Below are 23,533 nucleotides of genomic sequence, written 5' to 3' on the forward strand. Positions count from 1 at the left end.
AAGCCCCTCCCTTACAATATGGGAAAGATTTAGCTAAAAGTCTATTTTCCCTAAGTGGCTTCAGGCCTCCCCTGTTATGACCCCAAATCCTAGACCACACAGCTACTGGGCTCACTGGGACTCCATTAGTGGGAAAGCATTGAGAGTCTCTTCTTCCCCAGCACTTGGGTGATAAATATGTTCTGGGTCTAGTTATAACTGACTGCTATGATGATGTCAGGAGCTAGAAACTCAAGAATCCATCTAGATACCTCCCTAAACAGCTGAAGGAGCTTGTTTCAAAAGATACATGAGAACTTCCTCAGCAGTATACTGTTTGACTATCACACAAAAACTATAGTCTTCTAACCTTGTGAGGTCTCTGACCCCATGTGGGACTTCATTCTTCCCTGGCTACTACCCCAAATGCATGTCTTATATAGTCAAGGGTCATCTGTACTCATGAATTTTCCTCCTTTTACTAAACTTCCTTCAATGTTATGCAGGGTAGGGCAAAAGTAGGTTTACAGTTGTTGGTATGGAAAAGAATACATCCTATATTAAAAGGCTAATATGCAAATTGTCCCCTCAACTGGAATTTCGACTGAGAGTTCGACCAGGGGGCAGAGCAGCCAAGCAACCACCCGCAGCCCCTGCCCCCAGCCAGGCCCACCCCATCAGCCCAATCGGGGTGGGCTGGCTGGATCCCACCCATGTATGAATTCGTGCCCCGGGCCTCTAATTAATAAATAATAATACAAGAACAAACACTGTCTCATGTACTCACAACTGTAAACCTACTTTTGCCACACCCTGTATGATGCTCTCTGGAAACTTCATTCCACTGTAATAAACTATATCTTCAATTTCTTCATCAAATGTTTTGCCCAAGATTGTGCTTTCATTGAACTCTGGCTCTACCCAAAGGACGTCATTTGTCCCAGCCACTGCTTCTTTTGGCATACTTCATGGAGACCTTGAGCAACACCCTTCCCCTTTGAGGTGTCCCAGTCTCTCATTGCTGTCAGCTACTAACAGCAACATCATTACTTCCTTGTTCACTGAGCATTTTAGCATTAAATAGAGATTTTTCTTTTTGACCAATTATTACTATCAATTTGAGTGACTTCAGCAAGGATGAGTTCACCAATACACTTGCTTAGAAGTTCTTTGATCTTTTCCACTCTGAAGATCTTCATCCACAGACTATTTTAGCAGCCCCTCTCCCATGACATAACCCTAAACCTTATTTCCAAGAACAGTTCTGCTCTAAGAACCTTAAACATCAATGTACCTATCTCTGTCCACAACATTTACTCAATTACTTCACCTATATCTGTGTTTTACTTCACCAAGACCTCAACTCCATCCAGTCTAGACCCTATAGCTCAGTGCTTTCCAAAAGAGCCCTGCAACAATGGAAAAGTACTGTATCTGTGCTGACTAATATGGTAGTCACTGGCCACTACACTGAGCCATTGAGCACTTGATATGTCACTAGTGTGACTGAAAACTGAATTTTTAATCTTATTTAATTTTAACTAATTTAAATAGCCACATGCAGCTAATTGCTATCATATTGGACAGCAGAGTGACAGTATATCTTTTCAATCATGCTCTTTCTCTCTTTTTTAAAATATATTTTATTGATTTTTTTTTACAGAGAGGAAGGGAGAGAGAGATAGAGAGTTAGAAACATCAATGAGAGAGAAACATTGATCAGCTGCCTCCTGTACACCCCCTACTGGGGATATGCCCACAACCAAGATACATGCCCTTGACCGGAATCGAACACGGAACCCTTCAGTCTGCAGACCTACTCTCTACCAACTGAGCCAAACCGGTTAGGGCTCTCTCTCTCTCTCTCTCTCTCTCTCTCTCTCTCTCTCTCTGTTAATCCTCACCTGAGGATATTTTCCCCCATCGATTTTTAGAGAGAGTAGAGAGAGTGGGAGAGACAGAAAGAGAGGCACATCAATTGATAGCCTCCCACACGCACAGGGATGGAGTCTGGAACCAAGGTACGTGCCCTTGACTAGAATTGAACCTGGGACACTTCAGTCTGAAGGCCAATGCTCTATCCACTGAGCCTAGCCAGCTAGGGCTCAATTATTCTTTTGCCAGCAACTCCAATAAAGTTGCCCTTTTGTGCAGAATTCATCCTAAGCACACTCTATTTTTGATCTACATATCTGTTCTTACAACTGAATGTTTGAGCACCCCTGAAGGAAATTATTCCATTATTTGAACTGGTGACATTATAAATCTTATCCCACTTAACTTGGCCTATGAGCTGCTCACCCTGCTTACCACCCTCTCCCTTCCTCACATGGTTCCCTCTGTTACTACTTTTAGTTTCTCTTTCTCTTATAGTCAAACTCCCTGAAAGAGTAAGCAGCAATTGCTGCCTTCATTCCCAACCTCTGTCCCCCACCACTCTGCTGAAACTTCCCTGGCAAAGATTGTCAGTGACTTCCTACCATTGCCAAATTCAGAGCTCTTTTCAGATTTCACTTTATTTGACCACTCTGCTGACCATCACGCTGCTGGCCATCTCTCCTTGAAATCCTATTCTTTCCCAATCACTGATCTAGTCAGTTTTCTCTGATCACCCCTTAAATACTGATTATCTTGAGTGCCTGCTCTTGATCTCCTTACTCTCTACACTCTGTCTAGTTTTTCTCCTTTAGTAAAAGAAAATTCATGAGGACAAATAAGCATGGATTTATCTACCAAATATATAAACTAATAATTCACAGATGCTCATCTCCAGCCAATAACTTTCACAGACATCCATATCCAACTGCCTGCTGGATACTGCTATTCAGATACCCATACCTACTCTGTTCAAACTTCCCTGTCCTCTATTTCAGTGAATGATTTCCCCACTTGCTGCTGTCAGTAACCAAATGAATCATCTGTCTGAATCATCTGTTGACAAAACCCAAAGAGGGTCTGCACAGGTGTGGCTGAGGTGAAAACAACCAAAGAGGGTGTGCCAAGTGTGGCTGAGGAGATCTAGAACTGCCACAGGCAGAGCTGAACTCATGGCTGGGCTGGGGAGTCAGGAGCGGCCTGGTGCTGCTATGGCCAAAGTGCAGGCTCAGCTCCCCCTCCCTGTCTGCCCCACACCAGGATGGGTGTGTGAGAGGGCTTCCCCCTCTGTGCTGAGGGTGGGGTAAATGAGCAGCTGGAAGGGGTAGGACAGTAAAAACTAAAGGCAACCAGTCACAGGGTGGCAGGAACCTCCACCAACTCATTAATAGATGAAGAAACTGAAACTCAGAGAGGAGCTGCAAACAGGGAAGATCCAAGTTCTGTGAAGCATGACACTTTTAAAATTCCTTTTGGGGGCAGGGATCCCTTTAAGAAAAAAAATGCAGAATTCAAGTTCAAAATGCCCATGGCCAGTATAATACCTGCCAACTGTCTGAGAATGTGATGGAGAGAAAAGCTGTAATAAAGAAAGGTCGTGGTCTTGACTTATTGTGGGTAAGATACCTGTCAAAAATTTTACCAAAACATATGACATGTGACCATACTGGTAGGGTCCCTCATGGGATTTTGGAGGGGCTTTAGATAGAGCTTGTGCAAGTGAGAATCCTGCAGCTCAGCTTCATTAGCGTCATAGTAAATCGGCTGATACAATTAGCTGAAGGTCACTAAAGTAGGTAGTAGCAGGGCTGGGTTTTTTTTATTCTTCCAGTAAACAGTGGCTACTATGATCTATGGGTGTGAGCTGGTGGGGAGGTAGAGGAGGAAGAGAGGAAAGGTGTGGAACATGGAAAGCAATGCTCATTAATGAAAGGAGGTTTTTAGAAGCCCATGAGCTGTTTCCTAAAAGTCTGAGACTTCCAGAAATGAAACAGAGAAGACCAGAAAGGAGTATGTGTGGAACAAAAGAGTTAAACCTCAGGGATGTTAGAGGAGGGACTTCTCCTTGCTTCCTGGGTGCCACTGGACAGGCGAGTCTACTTTCCTTTGTGAGATGGAAAAGAAGGATGCACAGAAGGGATAAGGCTCCATCTGAGGCCAGGCCTGCCATCAGCTGAGATACCTGTTCTTCTCCACCAAAGATGTTTCCTTCTTTTCCACCAAAGTCTTTTTTTTTTTTTTGCCTGTGGTATTGTGCAACACGGGGGCAGAAGGTGAATGAAACCCACCAAGTCTCAGGCCTGGGCTTGCAGCAGTCAGACTTAACACAATGGAAGGATTCTAGGACTTTATAAAACCAAAGGTTCTTACCAGAGAGCAGGAGGGCCATCACAAAGAGAGTGGTACTCAGTCCCATAGTGCTAGAGTTGAAAAAGAAAAGATAAAACATGATTAAAAAAATGAAACAAAACCAAAACATGACAAGTGGAGTTTGATATTCACTTAGGTCCATGGGTGTAATAGGGAAGGTTCACCAAAGCCATTTCCTTTCCCCACTAGCTCCACAGATACACCTATTTCCCAGCCTCCCGTTAGTTAGGAGGGCCATGTCTTTGGGTTCTAGCAAATGGAACTGTGGACAGAAAAGTAGGTGTTACTTTCAGACCTGCCACTCCCTTGCCTTCGTGAATGCAGAGTATCCAGAGGAGGAGTCCAAGGGTGTAGAGCAAGAATGTCAAACTTGTGGCCCGCAGGCTGCATGCAGCCCACAACAAATACTCATTGACGATTATTCTTTATTTCAGCCCTTTTATTCAGCATGTCTCTATCGAAATAAACGTACGTTTCTATGAAAATGGAAGCTTTTGTTTGTTTGCGGCCCACATACATTTAAACCTTGTTTATTTGGCCCGTGCTAGCCTTTGAGCTTGACATGTTTGGTGTAGAGGATGGCAAAGCCTCACTGTGAAAGGACGCTGATTTGCTGAACAAATTAACAAGACAGCTTTCTCCACCCCACCATGATCCATACTGGACTATGACATGAGCAAAAAATAAATTTTTACTGTATAAAGCTAATAAATTTTTGACATTATTTATTGTAGTGGCTAGCATTACTTGGCCAACACAATGGGTATGATGGGGCAAATGGCAAGTATTTATGTTTAGACATCAACATTCTTTTTGTTTCCCCATGCTTCTTAAACTTTAATGTGCGTAAAAATTATCAGGAGAGTAAGTTAAAGCAGTTTTCTGGGCCTCGTCCACAAAGATTCTGATTTAGTAGGTTGGGTGAAGACCCATGTACAACAAACTCACAGGTGATGACGATGCTGCTTGGTCTGAGGACCCCACTCTGAGAACAATGGCACAACAGTATTCACTTAATCTACATGATAGGGCACTGCTTTATAACCTCTATCTTCTTTTTCTTCCCCTCTCCCCCTCCCCCTTTCTGCACTCAAGGCTACAAAGTGGCTTACAGGGAAGCATAGAATAAGGAAAGATGAGCATTAGAAACAGGTGAAAAGAAAACCAAGTGCAGAAATATAAAATGGGTCCAAGTACAAGGCCAGTGCTAAATGCTTACCATAGAAATCTGTCCACCCTGCATGGCTTATAGTGTTTAATGGCCAAAGGGAAAGGAAAAGCTAACTGGTGAATTTATTTTTAGATCTGTCTGGAAGATACGGTCAAACCAATGCTCAGGAAAATGTGCACAACTATTCCTGACTCAATAACAGGAAGTTCTTCCTTGAGGGTGGATAGAAGCTATCGCCGATCCTTCCGGCTATGGGAGATGCCTTTCCTCTGTTCCCACGGCACTCAGCACAGGGCTTTGAGCTCAAAGTGTCTGTTCTGTTTTTTCCCTTGTAGACTGAAACCTCTCTTTTTATTTATTTATTTTTTAATTCTTTATTGTTGAAAGTATTACATATGTCTCCTTTTTCCCTCATTGACCTCTCCCAGCTCGCTCCCACCCCCCAGCACAGGCCCTCACCCCTCTACTGTCTGTGTCTATTGGTTATGCTTATATGAGTGCATTGAAGTCTCTCTTTTTATCTATTGATCTATTTATTTTTTTTTGTTAATCCTCACTCAAGGATATTTTCCATTGATTTTTAGAGAGAGTGGAAGGGAAGGAGGGAGGGAGGAAGGAAGAGAGCGAGAGAGAGAGAGAGAGAGAGAGCTCGATCAATGCAAGACACATGACACATTGATTGGTTGCCTCCCGAATGTGCCCCAACCAGGGCTGGGGATGAACCTGCAACCCAGGTATGTGTCCTTGTGCAGGAATCCAACCGAGACTCTTCAGTGAGCAGGCTGACACTCTAACTACTTAGCAACACTGGCCAGGGTGACCTCTCTTTTTCTTTAATTAAAAAATTTTGAATACATCATACCTGCATATGGTATTAAATTTAAAAGGTAAAGGTGATAAATAGTGGAAAGCAAGTCTCTCTCTCAACCCTGTCCTTTAGCTATCTAGTTTTCCTCTGTAGACATAACTGAAGTGACCACTGTTACCTGTTAGCAGTTTCTTGCCTTTACTTGCAGTTATTTTAGGAAAAACATAGACTGACTTTTTTCATTTTATTTTTAAACACCTGGTAACACAGTACACATACTTTTGCACACTAGCCACTACGTTGGAGATTGTTCTATGTCAGCACGTACTGTGTATTCTAATTCTAACAGCTGCATATAGTGGATGGTAATAGTTTATTTTTCCAGCCCCTATCAATGGCTATTTATGTTGTTTCCAATCATGTTGCAATGAGAAAACCTTGATCATGTGTCAAATCACGTATGTGGCAGAGTAAGTTATTTTGAATTGCTTCTGCCTTTGGCGATTGTGAATAATGCTGTCACAAACATGGATATACAAATATCTCATTTCTTTTGGGCATATATTCAGAAGTGGAATTACTGAGTCACACGGTAATTCTACTTAAAATTCTTTTTTAAGAACTGCTATACCGTTTACCATAGCAGCTGCACCATTTTACATTCACATTAATAGTGCATGAGTTCCAATGTCACTATATCCTTGCCAACATTTATTTTCTGTGTGTATGTGGGGTTTTTGTGTCATTCCAATGGGTGTGAGGTAGTTCTCACTGTGACTTTTAAATGAATGTTTTTTATTATGAGTATCAGCATCTTTTCAAAAGTATAAGAGGTTATATTTGGTTCCATGCTGTGCATAAATTTCTTTTGCTGACTTTTAATTTAGGTCTTTAGACCTTTTCTTATTGATCTGTAGGAGCTCTTTTATATTTAAAAATAATAGTGCTAATTAGTAACTAATTAGAAAATTAGTGCATTGTGACAATGAGCTGCAAATATATTTAGTCACTAAAGCACACAGTGAGTCCTAGCTGTTTTGGCTCAGTGGATAGGTCGTTGGCCTGCGAACTAAAGGGTCCCGGGTTCGGTTCTGCTCAAGGGCACATGCCTGGGGTTGTGGTCTCAATCCCCAGTAGGGGGCCTGCGGGAGGCAGCCAATCAATGATTCTCATCATTGATGTTTCTATCTCTCTTTCCGCTTCCTTCCTCTCTGAATCAATAAAATCCTAATATATAAAAACCCTGGGTCTGTTGAAACTGGAGGCTCAACCAACTGGAAGTCAGTCCTGAAGTCAGCACTGGGTTGCCATGGAGACCCAGCACTGACTGCTGAGGGGGCTGCAAATCAGGCTCAGAGAGATGTCTGAAGAGAGAAGCAGGATCTGATCTGTAGCCTCTGTGGCAGCTGTTGATCAGCACTTGCCTCTCTCTTTCTCTCCAGCAGCCACACCTCCATTTCTCTCCAGGCCTCCACCAGGACTGCTGATCAACCCCACCTTTATGATCAGGCCCCATTCATAGGCCCAGAGATGTTGACTGGCATAGAAACCAACCAATCACAACCAGATTTGGGTGAAGTGTGAGGAGCCAATGGCTGCTTAAGAGGCGGAGCTTTTGACACTTACTGGCAAAAAAACTGACCAATCAGAACCAAATCTGGGTCAACTGTGAGAAGCCAATGGCTGCCTAGGAGGTGGAGTTTTTTATGCTAACTGGCATAGGAACCAACCAATCAGAACCAAATTGGCTAGCAGAGGAGGGAAGTTGGGGATGAGATCAGGCCTGCAGGGGAGGGCAGTTGCGGGCAACAAGGCCAGCAGGAGAGAGCAGTTGGGGGTGAAATCAGACCAGCAGGGGAGGGCAGTTGGGGGGCGATATGAGCTGGCAGGAGAGTAATGATCAGCGGTTCTCATACTGTGGGTCGTGACCCCTTTGGTGGTCGAATGACCCTTTCACAGGGGTCGCCTAAGACCATCGTGGGTTTAGGCCTGATCCCTATGGGCAGTCAGACATCCCCCGAGGGGTCCTAGATTGGAGAGGGTGCAGGCTGGGCGCGGGACACCCCCCACGGCCCCCCCCCCAGTGCACGAATTTCATGCACTGGGCTTCTAAAATATATATAATTTTTTTTTAAGTAAAACACATGGTGGGTGTCAACATATGAACCTTACACTGCTCCTGATTGCTGTCTCTTGCCCTTCTAGTGATTTCAATAGATCTGAGAGCTTGAGCATTATCTGTTGGGCCAAAGCTGATATCGCTCAATGGTAGAACGTGGAAACAGAGTTCTCTACTTGATTCTTGTGCACTTCCTCATATTAAATCATCACCAGCATCCTATTTATCATAGAATCTGAGGGCTGGAAACCCTTTGAATCTGAACTCCCACCTAATACAGGAATCTCCTATAGTTTTCAAACCAATAAGTTAAACAGCGGCATAAAATCAAATTATATTTTGTTATAAATTTAACTAATCACCTTGAATTCAAATAATTACAAGAAATGATTGGCCTGGGGAAATCCTGGATAAATGATCCATCCCTGTAAGTCACACTGTGGGAAGTAGCGCTGGGGTATGACAAGGAAGTCAACACCATTTTTGACTTCTCTATTTGGAAACTCTCTTCCCCTGAGTGAGAAGCTGCCTCCTGGTAACTTCCTCTCATTGACACTGGTGTTCTTCTCTGAAACTGCTCAGGATAAGCCTAACACACTTTGCCAAAGTCCTTCAAGGTTTTGGGCACAGTGATCACATTCCTCCTCAAAATCCTGCACAGCCGTGACAGTCCTAGTGAACTTCACTAATATTAATTTGGAGGTGTGCTCTGTCTTGGACAACACTTTGGACACAAGGTTTGTCAGAGACCTAATAAAATATGGCGTTAAAATTCTTGAGACTGACATGATTCTCTTTTATAAAGTATTCATGCCCCACGTGAAGAATTTCAACCCTAGCTGTCATTTGGGCTGGGAGTGGGGCTGGGGGTCGGGGAGTGGGGGGTGTGAGGAAGGGTTGGGTAAGCCTGTCTCTTCAATGTTGTTAGCTCTGAAAAAGAACAGAAATGTTGCTGCTCCCTCAGGAATGAGGTCTCAGCCACAACCACGAGTCCTTGCTTTCTCCAGAGCGCCTGCGAAGTAGAAACTTGCTTTTGGAGGGAGAGAGCCAAAAGGGGAATGAGAGGGGAAAGAACCTAAGAGTTTACAGGGGAGATTCTCTGAGAGATTCCTGTCAGCTGTGCGCAGACTGAGGTTTGTAGGTGAATGAACTAGTCACACACCTGAAACGAGTAGCCTCCATGTAGCTGGAGGTTCACTTTGGAAACAAAGAAGAACACCCATTCTACACTGCTTTCCCTTACTTCAGGGGTGGGGAGCCTTTTTCCTGCCAGGGGCCATTTATATCATTCACAGGTCATACAAAATTATCAACTTACAAATTAGCCCACTATATTTGGTCAAACATTTCATTAACTCACTCCTAATGCCTTGGCTGGGCCAGACCAAATGATTTTGCAGGCCTTCTATGGCCCATGGGCCAGACATTCCCCACCTCTGCTTTACGTGTCTGTCCCATCATGGAGCGTGAGTGAGAGGCAGCTGAATGACTACACTATTAGTCCTCAGGATAAGATGGGATTACTTGCCCTCACGTTACAGATGAAGGAATGGAGTCTCAGAGGGGTTAAGAAACTTGTCCTAGCCACTGGCTAGTAAATGACAGAATTGAGGTTTTAAACCCACGCAGCCTCTCTGTGTTCTTTTAAAACACTGGTTTAGTTCCTTTAAAAGTTCCAGCCAGTTTCAGCTGTGCCGTGGGAGCAAGCGGAAAGGTTTCTAACTCTGCCCACGCTTGGAGTAACAGGGAGCAGCTCATCCCCAGGTCAGCTGTGCTGGCAGCTACTGGAATCAGAGTGTGATGCTCAGGGGAACATGCGGGATGAGGTGGGAGGGGACCCAAAGTGTCCCTTTGTATCAGGGGAGTTTCTGAGCTTCCATTCATTCCACAACTATTGCTTAAGCACCTGTTATGTGCCAGGCAGAGAATGCGCCTCTTCCCTCCGGCCCTGGACAGGTCATTAGTTTCCTGTTGTGGGTTTAGCTCCAGGCATGTGTTACAACTAAGCCTCACCCAGAAGAGCTCTGGGCAAAGATGAGTACTTGAGCAGAAAAAGGAGGAAATATACAGAAGGGACCTTTCACTTCGGTCTGAGGCACATGTGAGATCTAGTTCAGGAAAGAGGCAGCATGAAGGGATGTGGACTGCGGGTGGCCAGCAACGGGGTGGGACATGGAAGTACAAAAATGACGACACGGAAAGTGAGACAAGGATTCCAAGGCAGAAGTTGGGGAGCAGCAAATAAAATGTTCCTTATTTCACAACTTTGTCTAGAATACGTATTAGTGGTGATCAGGGTACTAGGAAAAAATGCTAAGTTTGCTGTTGTCTTAGGAAGGTTGTTCACTGAGACCAGCTCTCGTACAAACATTTACTGAATGTAGTGTCAGGCTTGCTTTAGAGGTTGTGGGGGAATAGAAAGATGTGTAGGCCTTGGTCCCTCACCCAGTCCTATAAAGAAAGATAGGGTCCACAAATAACTACCATGCGAGCTCCAGGACTAGTGTGGTAGGTGGCAATGCCCATCTCCTTCTAACAAATACAAGAGTCCTTGTTCCAAGCAAAAAGCAGGACAACTTTGTGGTCACACTGTCTCTATCTCAGCTACTCAGCCCTACCATTGTAGTGCAAAAGCAGCCAGAGAGGATAACTAAATAAATGAGTATGGCTGCGTTCCAAGAAAACTTTGTTTGTAAATATAGTTGATGTGTAGGCCTTGGAGGGAGGGCCAGGGTGGCCTCAGCCCACACTCAGGGCCTGGCCCTTTGCCTTTACCAGTTCATACTGTGACCAGACAAGGCAGCCTTGATGGCCAGGCACTGTCAGCCAGGTGAGAGGAGACTGACATGCAGGAGGAGTACAAGCTGCCCAGGGCCCTGGCTTGCCTGTGTGACATGCCACATGGATTACTTCTCGGAGCACCAAGACCTTTAGAGCAGCTAGTATTACCTTAGAGGTACCAGGAGGAATAAGGTAGGCTTATTTCCCTTTTTAATAAAGTTCTTTAACTGCAAATTAGGAAGAATTCTGGGAATTGAATGTATCTGAATTTTCACAAGGCTTCTGACAAGGTGTCACATGATCTGCTTAAGAGCAGTATGGGGAAATGTGGGATTGATATTAGTATGCTTACTTGGCTGAAAAGCTGTGCCCTAATATTGTTCATTTGTTCAACAAATTTTTATTGAGCCAGGCATGGTGCTACATGCTGAGAATATAACAATGAACAAAACCAGCAACAGCTCCCCTTCATGGGGTTGCTTACAGTTAAGTAGAAGAGCAAGATAATGATCGAATAATCACATGAATAAATATAAAATTACAATGATGACAAGTGCTATAAAGGAGAGGCTATACCATGAGTACTCTAAACATGAAGAATGATGTGGTAGATTAAACATGGACACATTCTTTGCTACCTCTCCCATGAAGAGGTGGAATCTAATCTTTCCTTGAATCTGGGCTGGCTTCAGAGACTTGTTTGACCAATAGAATGTGTAGAAGGGAGGTTTGGGACTTCTGAGGCTAGATCTAAAGAAGCTTCACAGCTTCTGTCGTTCTTGGAGAACACTTTCTGGAACCTGAAGCTACCATGTATGATGTTCCACTACCCTGAGACCTCTGTGCTAGGTGTTTGGGTCAGTAGTCCCAGCTGAGCCCAGCTTTCCATCTCTGCCAACCCACCAGGCATGTGGCTTGAATTCCCTAGATCAGAGGTCATCAAACTGCAGCCTGCAGACCAAATCTAGCCAGCAGCTATATTTACAAACAAAGTTTTCTTGGAACGCAGCCATACTCATTTATTTAGTTATCCTCTCTGGCTGCTTTTGCACTACAATGGTAGGGCTGAGTAGCTGAGATAGAGACCATGTGACCACAAAGTAGAAAATACCCTCTATCTGGCCTTTTATAGAAAAAAATACTTGCTCCAGATCAGCACTATCCAATAGAAATGTAAGCCAAGCCACATAATTTGAACATTCCTAGTAGCCACATTAACAATTGAAAATAGGTGAAATTAATTTTAATAATATATTTTATTCAATCCAATATCTATAAAATATTATAATTTCAACATGGAATCAATATGAAAATTATTAATGGAAATTTTACATTCTTTTTCTGTACCAAATCTTCTAAATCTTGTGGTTATTTTACACTGACAGTCCATCTCAATTAAGACAAGCTGCATTTCAAGTGACTGCCAAGTTGGACAGTGAAGCTCTAGAGGAGTCCATTCATTAGCTTAATATCACCAAGTGACCTCAGTTGATGCCATGTAAACCAAAACAATCACTTAGAAGTCTGCACAAATTTCTGACCCACAACACTGAGAGAGAGAGAGAGAGAGAGAGAGAGAGAGAGAGAGAGAGATTTATTGTGTCATGCTGCTAAATTTGGGGACAGTTTGTGATGCACCTATAGGTAGACAGAAGAGACAGAATAGGTGCTAAGTAGGTACAAGGTTGGGGAATGGCTTGGGAGGATTCTAGGAAAAGGAAACAGCATGTGCAAAGGCACTGAGGCAAAAGGTAGATGTGCTAAAGTGAACGAAGAGGTGAGAGACAAGGCTGGAGATGTTAGTAGGAGCCAAAACATGTTTGCCTTATGGGACAGATAAGGATTTTGGTCTTTATTCTGAGAGCAATGTGAAATGCTGAAGAAATTAAAACAGAGGAGTTACATAATCAAGTTTGCATTTTGAAAAGATGACGCTGGCTGCTGTGTATCAAATGGACAGTAGGGAAGCCAGAACAGATGCCAGAAGACCAATCAGTTGACAGGCATTCAAGTATAAGAAGGTGGCTGTTTGGCCAGGCTGGAAGGAGCAGAAGTAGAGAGAAGCCGCATGTAGAATTCTAATCAACAGGCTATAGTGATAGATTAAATATGGGGGATGGGGACAAGATATCAATTGGTTCATTGATTCATTCTTTTTTTTTTTGATTCATTCATTTATTTATTCAACAACCAAGTGCCAGGAATCATTCTTGTTTAAAAGGCTGATATCAGAGTGGATGCTAAAGACTCTGTTTTTTACTTTTTCACTTTCGCATATTTAGTAAAACTATGAATGAAAATACAGAAACCGTGGTTCTGCTTTCAAATGTGCAGATGACCCAAAAATGATCCAGATAGCTACTGGTCAGTTGGTCAGTTGAATTAATAATTATGAATCCTGAAAAGAGAATCTGATGGTAACATGATGAAACTCATGATTCATAAAAGCATAAAGAACTTAAGTTTTAAAATAACAACTGTGAAGTGGAATAGCTTATCCATAGTCAATGTAAAAATTACATAAATGCTAGTGTGGCATGACTAACAAAAAAGTAATTCTAATCTTAGTGAAGAATGTGGTTGCTATACTCTGTGATTATCAGACCACATTACTTGTGGTATCACGTTCAGTGAGGGTGGTTATACTTGAATGACAATGACAAATCAGAGTTGTTCAAGGGAAGGAGCAGCACAATTCACTAGAGAATAATGAAAGCGTGTCAAATGAGGAACAGTTAAAAGAACTGGGGGCAATAGACTTGAAGAGAAACTTACAAGCACATGACAGCTGTCTGCAAATACTTAAAGGCCCTCTGTGGGACACATACACTGTTGCTGGAGGGCAAGTAGTTTCAATAACTGGAAGGCACAGGGATCCGGATTTCAGTTTCAGATAATGGGTAACTTTGAATAGAGTGCTACGACCAAATACTGGATGTTCTTGTGAGGTAATGAGCTCCTCATCACCAGCAAAAGTGGGGTAACAATGCTTTGGAGACATTTTAGGAGGGATTATGGAATTGGGTGGGTGGTTGAACTATATAACTTTTACGTTTCCTTTAAGGTTCTCTTTACATTCCAAGAAAGAAGGGAAAATAAAGGAGAAACCTGGACACACCACCTTTCTTTGCCCCCCGCCCCAGAGTCCATTTCTCTAAGGGGCATTTACAGGATCCACTTATCTATGGAGGTTCTGCTGAGCTGACTACAAGTGGCCCAGGACTTCAGAAGTGATGAAGAATAGCAAGCAACCCTATAGCCCAGAGAGTGGGGTGAAGGTGTAAAAGTAGTTCAGACTTGGTCTCAGAACTGTACACTGGTGACAGAACATGGTGGTATTTGCAGGAGAGTCGATTTCTGTTAGAGCAGAGGAGGCTTTTACCCAGTATTAGTTCCAGCTGAGCCCATTCATTCTGATACTCTCACTCCTGAGAATTGCCTACAGAATGTTAGAGAATTGCTATTTTCTTTTCACATTAGCATTTGTTGACTTCTTAGAACTCAATGTAATGACCTTTTGCCTCTGTCCTTAAAATGCTCTGCAAGCTTCCAACAATTCTTCTCATGACAGCCCTTCAAGCAGATTCCTGAAGAGTTACAACCCTGCATCCCAGGCATCCTGTTGATATGTCTCCAAAACTACTGCCTCCTGATGAATCACTTTTAAATGCTAGATTGAGTTCCACTGGATAAATATTTCAGCCATAATCTTGATACACACATGAATAAGAACAGAGGCATAAGTCTGTTTAATATTTCCTATTGGTATAATAGCCTTTGGAAACTTTCTAAGTCACAGCCAAATATAATACACAGTCTATAAGGATCCATGGGAATGGTGGCATCATCATGACCTTTTATAAGACACTAAGAAAAGCTGACTGAACTGGAAGAGGTTGCCTTTGGACAAATGATGGGACATTAGCTTCTATAAGTAGGGTAGGATAGCTTAATGGGGCCTAGACAATGAGATAAGGGGTTTATATTTGATTTGATATAGAATTAGGAGTTTGGGACAGAAAAGTTATATAATGCAAGTTTAAAGAAAACAAGCCTATCAGAAGCCTGAGAAAAGAGGTGAGGACTGGTAGCAGAGCTCTCAAGAATGCCAGTATTAAAGGCTTGGAGACTTGACATGAAGAGGCTGAACCAACATGGTGACAGTAGGCATGACAAAAAAGATAGGAGCATAGGTGATGTCTTGATGAAAACATGAACACTTTCCAGTGTCTGGAAATGTGAGACGATTGGCTATAAGTACATGTCACCCACGCTAAGCTCTGCTTTCCTTGTGCTCTCCCACCAGCCACGTCTCCTTCGAGGTCAGGCTGAATCATAGGTATGATTTGGTTTCCAGTCGTTTCTTGGAGAAAATCCCCGTGAGCCCCCATCTTTGGAGAAGTTTTCTACTTAACACTGTCTTCCCTTCATTAGCTGTTTTTTCCCTCACCCACTTGGGAAGACAGTATTCCCACATGGATATGAGGGTATAGGCACAAAGATTTATTGGATACAAAGAAGACATGTCTATGCAGACCCCTAAGGAGCAGAGGACACTTTTATTCACTCCCCAATATTGCAAGAACTAAAGGGTTAAAATTAAGAGTCCATTTTCCTCACTCACTCAGAAGAAGGAGCATAGCATGGCAATAGCATTTAGCTTTTCTCATCCCCCAGCAGCAAGTTTGTATGCAAGACAGATGCCCAGCTCTCCTAAGCATATCTAGAATCAGACCTTTCTGTGTCAAGGAGCATGTCTTTTTCAAATTAGCAATGGCTTTGAATACCACTTCTTCCATTTTGCCAAAAAAAATGCCTATAGGTAAGCATCATGCAAAGTTCTATAGGTATCTGAGTCCATGCACATCTAGACAAGGGCTCTATATGCCAAGAATAAAACCCACAGAACTTACTAAAAGGCAGCCATGCCAATTTTGGCCCCTGAAGGAAGCCCCTTTCTGTTCTCTCAGGACCAGAATCCTGGCCAGAGAGAGAGTCAATGTTTCAAAGGCACAATTTGAGAGGTGTCCCCCTCTCCCCATTTCGAGTTACCAGCTCTACCCTGGTGATTGGAATTCCCAAATTACTCATTCCTTGGGTTAAGGCGTTTTTGAAAACCCCTGTTAAAATGCAAGTGCTAGCTGGAAGGGAGAAATGTGCTTAGGTTTTTAGCCATTAAAAGTTAAGTTCAAGTTACTTTATCTAAGTAGAAAATGGAACTCAGAAAGGAATCATACTCACAAAAAGAGAGAGAAGAAAAGGTAATGAGACCTTTCTCATCTTGATGGGAGACGAAAGCACCGAAGACACTTTTCTTCCTAACACATTCAAAATGTCATCTATTTCCCAAACCTCAGCCTGAGTATATGCCAATGTACAGTTCAGAAATAAGTCTGTATATTAGAATAAAGAGGAGGATAAGGGTCCAATAAAGGTTGTGTGCCCAGCCTATGTACATTCTCCCTTCCTGCCTCCCAAAGACTTCTGTCTGCCTGACCTTAAAAGGTGAATTACCAACACTTGCATGGACTCTGGCTAACCCCCACAACCCTCCCCACCCCTCCCCCCACCTCCTTGCTAGTTTCAGACACGATTGGTTCTAGTTCTGTCTCTTCACAGCTTCAATCTCCTGGCACAGAGACCCCTAAACTCATTCCCACGTCTATCTGGTATTTGATTTTCTCCTCAACAACCTGGCTTGGCTCACCTTTTCACCTTTCATATTCTCTCCCTCTCCTTCCCACTCCCACTCCACCTCCACCTGACCTCCAGGGATATCAGAGTAACCAAAATATCAAGCTCAAAGACATAGTGATTAAACTCTGAGCCACAGCCACAAAGACTTATTTCCTTCTCTTCAAAGTACAGTTGCTATGCTGTTATTTTTTTAGGCTAGAAGCTTCAAGGGTATAGGGACTATGACTTTTATGCTCCGTTAAAAGCTCAGCACCTGGGACACAGTAAGCACTCAATAAGTATATTTACAGACACAAATGAACAGATTTTAAAAAGCTCTCGTTTTGTACAGGACAGCTCATGTAAGCAGCACTAATGGTATCTGCAGAAGACATAATATAGAACTGTGAACTTGTGCACATAATTAAACAGACTCATTGTAGCGCAGAGCCTTAGTCCTAAGATTGAGGCTGCAGGTCAGAGAAGCAGGTCATCTCCTTCGTTATAAAAATTTGAGAGGAGTGGGAAGTTCCCTTGGCCCCAAATTACTTTCACCTGTCTCTCCAGAACTTTAAATAACTATTAATGGAGGCATTATTTTAAGCCTATTTGCAAATGCAAATATGTTCATGGTATACAGAACACAGTAAACCACTGCCTCGGCTCTTTTTTTTTTTTGCCCAGACTATTTCCTATTTCTTTCCAAATGAGCTATTGAGGTCTCTGATACTAAGAGGGGCCAGTCTTGGGATGGGACACTTGGATGGGAAGAAGAAATGGGGAAAGGTTTCTGGACCGGAGAAGGAAAGGGCCAAAGGAGAAAGCAGATGCCACCGCAGAGGCTGTGAGTTTTACCGCCCGCCACCCCACCCCCAACCACTACTGGCTTCCCACTGGCACAAAGGGCTCAGGCCAGCATCCTTGGATAGTTTCTGCTTGGAGCCCCAGCACTCTAAGGCCAAGGGAGGGTATCAGTTGTTTAAGTGGCCCCTTCTATTTCCTGCCTGTCCTGTGGCTAAGTTTATCAAAGCAGACAAAGGAATCTGGCTGAACCACAGTTTTGTAATGCCCTACCTCGAACATAGTCAGTCTGAGAATCAAGCCTCATGGTCTATGGTTTTAAGCATGTACTCCACACCTCTTTTTACCCGCTCTCTTGCTAGCCATCAGCCCGACCACTGAACATCTGCCGCAGACGCACCTTTACCACACACCGCGCTCCCCAGGCACACGAGCTTCATTAGAACATACCTGTCACAAATGCCCATCCACCGTTGCTCCCAGAGACCAGATGTATAAGCCCAGTAGCATTCCCAAGGAACACAGAAGTGAGGCATCAAGAAAAAATGAAGAGGAGCCGTAGTGAGCTACCCATTTTTCCTAACACTCCGTGTAGAGAGAAAAAATGTTAGCGCCGAGGCCAGAACTCAAATGCAAAAAGGGGAACTGACTAGAGAGAAATAACACCCAGAAAGGGCTGGGCTCTTGCTCCAGATAAGATTGGCAGGTGGGCATTTCCACTGATCATAATGACTACGAATGCACTCTCAGAGAGTGAGTGAGTGTAAAGCCCTGAGGAAAACCCCCAAAGACAGCCCCAGCCACAAACATGAGAAAGGCACATTCCCTAAAAGAGGGACAGATCCAGGCGTGTAGTCTTTATCAATATTTTACTGGGCAGCCATGTGTTAGGCACTGTGTCTTGCATGGAAGGACTTCAAGACCAGAGAGAGCAAGGAGACCAGATATTTCACCTGCCACCTTCTTCCCAAATCATTCATTGAGTACCTACCTCTCCATGGACCCTGCTAGAAGCCAAGGATATACACAGCCCCTACTTTCATATTATCTCAATCTAACCCTAGATGTCCTAATCTAGAATGTTTCCATTACATTGGTCCACTATTCCTAGAAATGAGTGGTACTCTTGAGACTGGGTAAACAAGTCAAAGTGGAAGTGTAAAATGTATGTGAATGCCCAGTGGATTTTTCCAAGCCTAGTGCTTCAGCAGGGACAGGCTTTACAAATATAATCCTGCCCCCACATTCATGGCTTCTTTTTCTGACCTCATCAGGCCCTGCAAAGTTTCTTGCTCAAGGTGGGAGACATTTATGTGCCTTTGAGTCTGCAGCATTTGAGCTCAGGAGAGAGGCAGCCCTCTCCAAGCACGTCTCCTCACTCTCTTGGAGGCTAGCCATGTCCTGCGTGGCTGGAGAAATTAAGTGACAAAGTGAAAGCTGTTGCTGTCTGGGGTTGAGGACGCTCACTCAAGCAAGGATGTGTGGTGCAGGGGGAGCTATTGCAGGCTTGGAACTGGCGGTCCACAGTCAAATCCTGGCTTGACCACTGCATTCTGGGCAAATTACTGAGCATCTCCCAGTCTCAGTCTTCTCATCTATGAAATGTAACAGCTTCCTTGCTGCATTGTTGTGCAAAACAAAGGAGATTTGCATGTAAGTCATCTGGCACAGAGCATGCCATGCAGCTATTTAGTCTTCACGATTACTTTCCTATCTTCTTTTTGGACTTTCCAATTCTAACTTTGAACTTTCCACAAAGATCTTCCCTCTATCACTGGAAAGGTGACGATCATTCTTCCCAAAACAGGTCTGTAAAACCCTTCACCTTCCACACGGGGCCTCTCACACCCAAAGGACTCCTGTGTGGGTCCTGGGCCCTGACTCACAGGTCATCACTTCCTCTCAGCCCGTCTATGTGCATACCTTGGAAACTTCATCCTTTATCGAATAGGCCCCACCTGGGGTTTTCCTCTGGATTTTACAATCATATCATTTTTTTTTGATTTGCAAGGGTCCATTTGGTTTCTTTATTGTAACACGTGAAATAACCCACCCATCGAGCACAAGAGAATTAATTCATATTCTACTTAGTTTTTAAGTTTTCTTCTTTTCCTGGTACTCAGCAATCAAAACACAAGATAGGCTAAATTGGAAGATCCTGCTATCAAAACTCTTGGGATGGTATTTCCCAAATTACACTCATTTTAGCTACTAGTACCACTTTATATCCATGTAAAATCGGTGTTATTTGTTATTCAATGTTTTTCTCTTAACTCTAAGTAAATTTATTTTAAACAGTATCTTCATGTGAACACTAACACTTTTTTTCCCAAAGCAATACCATTTGCCATAAATAAAGGATGGGTGAAAATAACAGGTCACATTGGGCTTTAGAATCACAGAGATCTGTGGTCAAACCCTAGCTCTACTAGTTAGTGCCCGTGTGTCCTTGGGGAAGTCACTTAATTTCTCTGAGCCTTCGTTTTCTCACAGAAGTAAGACTAAATACCTCACGAGTTTGTTGTGGGGAGTAAAGAGGATGACATACATATGGTGTTTAGCACAGATTCTGGCATATAGTAAGTTTTTTTTAAAGTTGTTTTATTGTTTTCTCTTTTCTATGACCCTTCCCTCATCTACTTATTTCATTTCTTCCTAGAGCAGCTCTCCCTCAATACTGTGAGTCAGGCAGCAGAAATAAAGAACGAGATGGTGTCATGGGATTCTCTTATTCGAAGACAGAGTAGCAAGGTTGTTTAACCCCTTCCCCGGCAGAAACGTGTATACACGTTTTCACAAAATGTTCTTTTTTCAGTCGTCGACGAGTATACTCGTCTAAAACTTTACCTTCAAAAACCAGCTACATACGTACCATTCTAAATAATTTCATCTAGAAACTTTCTGAGGAAATACTATTCTTAACCACAAAAATGGGAAGAAAAAATAATTACAAACTGTTTTCATAACCAGCATCAAAAATACTATATAGAACCAAAATAAAAAAATTAGTCTGAAAAAGAAACGTTTTTAACAAAAAAATTGTTGGGGAAGGGGTTAAGGAATCTCAGAAATCATTCCAGTCTCTCACTCAAGCAAGGGCCCTGACGTCATCGCTGATAGATGGATAGGCTTTGTTTTCTCACTTATGTTGGAAAAACTCACTATCTGATAAGAGTTATAAGAGAAAGGTCTTCATTCTAATAACCCCCAATCTCTCCCACCCCTCACTCCCCAGCCCGGTAAGTACCATCAAGTTGTCCCTGTCATGTTTTCTGGAACTAAAAGAAATACATATATATATAAATTTCCCCCTTTATATAAAACATTCCAAATACTGGAAAGCAGATTTTATAAATTGCCTTAATAGTCTCTTCTCTCAACTAAATATAATCGGTGTCCTCAACTGTTCCTCATATGATGTGGTCTCTAGACCTAATTAACTTGACAGCTCTCCCTCTGGCACTGGGGGCCCCTGAATTTGTCAACATACCTCCTTGCAGAGGGGGCTCACAGGATGAAACGGACAATGACAAGATGCTTCCGTTCATGGGTCAGAGATCAAATTTATCTGTAAGCAGTTGCATTGGGAAAGTGGCTGGCCATAATTTTTTTTTTTATGTCAAGTCAGATCACCACCCCTTAGCCTCATTTTTTTTGTGTATCAGTGTTTGGGGCCAATGAAAATAACTCTGAATCTGCCACATGTCATCCACTGTATTTGACATCCCTCTTGAGTTTTGTGCCACTCCAAAATCTGAGCAGGAGTCCTTACCTAAGAGTTATAAGAGCCAAGCACAGAGAAATTTCAACAGTGATGGTGGCCAAACGGTGGTCAGCAATATGAAATGCTGAGAGGAGGTACGGTAGTAGCATGAAGATCAATTCCCGTGGGGAGCCGGCATGGTCATGGCAAACTCAGCCCTAGGGCGCCTTATGTGCCATGCCAGCTCAGCCTGGTTCAGTGACCCTGAGTGGGGGTGGTGAAAGGCTTAGAAAAGACAGACATGAGAATGAAAAGCTGAGTCTCCGTGGGACGCTGCTTCCCTGCTGAGGAGACAGCGCCAGCGCCCACAAGCGTGTCTTTAATTTTCAGCAGATGCCACGAGGCAAAGTACGGGCGTGATCAAGATGTTTACAACATTCCCGATGCACCTGAACTCTATCACACAGGCAGATGGGGCCACATGTTCGGACCACAGGTTCAAGCTTACAGCTATAGCTGTTGGCTATAATTGTGCTGGGAAGGCTCCGCCCTCCAGCTGGGACTTGCACGTGGCTATGAGAGGACTGTGCCCTCTCCTCAGTCCAAGGCTTGAACCTGTCCAAAACACTGTAACCACGCCCCATAAATTCCTTGTGTTTAGAGGGAAGGAAGTTGCTGGTAACCTCAGAGAGCTGCTTTCTTTGTGGGGCTGCTTCCTCCAGCGCCTCACTCCCGGATGCTCTCAGGTCTGAGGACTCCAAGGCTAAGCAGCAGGAAGGGAGTGGCTACAGATGGTCGCCAGGTGGGAGAAACAGACACCTTCCTGGTTGTCCCAGCTCAATGCTGCCCAAGAGAGAGGTCCCTGGGACCACCTCGGTAGGATCCACTCTGTGAGGCAAAGCTGGAAACCTGCAGGCATTTGGCAACATCTGAACACTTAGCCGAAAGTTTCCATTCCAGCCATGTATTTGTTGCCCTCTGTAAGTGGCTTCCTGTGGCCAGTGGTCAGGAGGCCGTCTAAAACTATGCCAGGTGGTGGGGGTGCCAATATAGGGTAAAATAATCTCCACAAATAACTGCAGCAACATTATTGATTGAAATGTTAATTAGTGTTTGTTTTCTGAGTTTTCTTGACACAGGGATTTTGGCAGGGGTGAAAGTAGGACAAACCTATACTAGTACTAGCAGTCAAAGGTGCTTCTGAACCCTTGAGAAAGCCCATGGAAGACATAATACAGGTGCCCTAGAAGGTGAGAGAAAGAGACAGAGTGCTTTTGAGATGCAAGAGGAAGGGAGGGAAGGGCACAGGTATGAGGATACTGCAAACAGTGGGACCAAGCATCCTTCTCAGTGCTCCCAAGGGGATAACTACCTCAGGGGTGATGGCTCATTCCTACAGAGGAGGTGCCCTTGGCTCAGAGGGTCCAGACTAGCAGATAATGTCGTCCCCCACTGTGGCATGGAGGCAGAGAGCTGCCAGGCTTCACAGACCACTATGGGCTAGAGAGTGAAGTTGCCAATGACAACCAAGACAGACCGGGGACTTGAGGTCCTTTGGCCACTTTCTAGGCACTGGGTAAGCCTCCTGAATTCTGACTGGGCTGCAGGAGGGGTAGGGAGCCCCTGTATGATCCAGATAGAGTCTCCTGTCCAACCGGTAGAATGGGGGCTCAGAGGTGGTATCAGGTTGAATAAAAGGAGACAAAAAAGTGATAATCTCTTGCATACTTGGATTCATGGACAGCAATTCATACCCGATGCATAGTAGCATCCATGCAAGGGGGGGTGGGGCCCAGGATTGGACCATAAACACAGTTCCCAAATTGTTCTTGATTTAGAAGTGATGCAGCTCCCCGTGGGTCCTGTTCTCATTCCCAGCCCTGCTGCACAACCTCTAGTAATGCAGGGTCATCAGCCACAGTCTCCAGGACCTGACTGACTCCTTCCAATGTAACTCTGCTGGGCCCACAGGCCGGGTTTCCTAACACAGCCTGAGGGAGAACAGAAAGCATTTGCTATGAAATCTTCCTTTTACTGCTATTGTAACACTGTATTTTTAGAACCCTTTCTCCTTAAATCATAAATAAATATACTAACTGTTAGGAAAATGAAAAGACAAATCACAGACTGGGAGAAAATATTTGTAAAACATATATATGATAAAGGACTGGTATCCAAAATATACAAAGAATCCTTAAAACTCAAAGATAAGGAAAACAGACCAATCAATTTAAAAATGGGCAGAAGAAT

General features: G+C 43.6%; 1 protein-coding gene across 6 annotated transcripts in view; it reads right to left on the reverse strand.

Moving 5' to 3' along the window:
- CD86 (CD86 molecule) overlaps window positions 1–23,533 on the reverse strand; it is a 90,449-nt gene that overhangs the window by 45,479 nt on the left and 21,437 nt on the right. For 5 of the 6 annotated variants that reach the window (XM_006755337.2, XM_006755336.2, XM_006755334.2 and 2 more), the window contains exons 1-2: window positions 18,031–18,190; window positions 4,225–4,274 (exon numbers count right to left, since the gene is read on the reverse strand). In XM_006755337.2, coding sequence (XP_006755400.1) covers window positions 4,225–4,274; window positions 18,031–18,116 — 136 coding nt within the window. In that variant the 5' untranslated portion in view covers window positions 18,117–18,190. Of the gene's footprint in view, window positions 1–4,224; window positions 4,275–18,030; window positions 18,191–23,533 lie in introns of those variants that run through there. The other variant, XM_015558491.1, reaches the window with a different exon arrangement.

This window comes from Myotis davidii, unplaced genomic scaffold (assembly GCF_000327345.1).
Source record: "Myotis davidii unplaced genomic scaffold, ASM32734v1 scaffold292, whole genome shotgun sequence".
NCBI lineage: Eukaryota > Metazoa > Chordata > Mammalia > Chiroptera > Vespertilionidae > Myotis > Myotis davidii.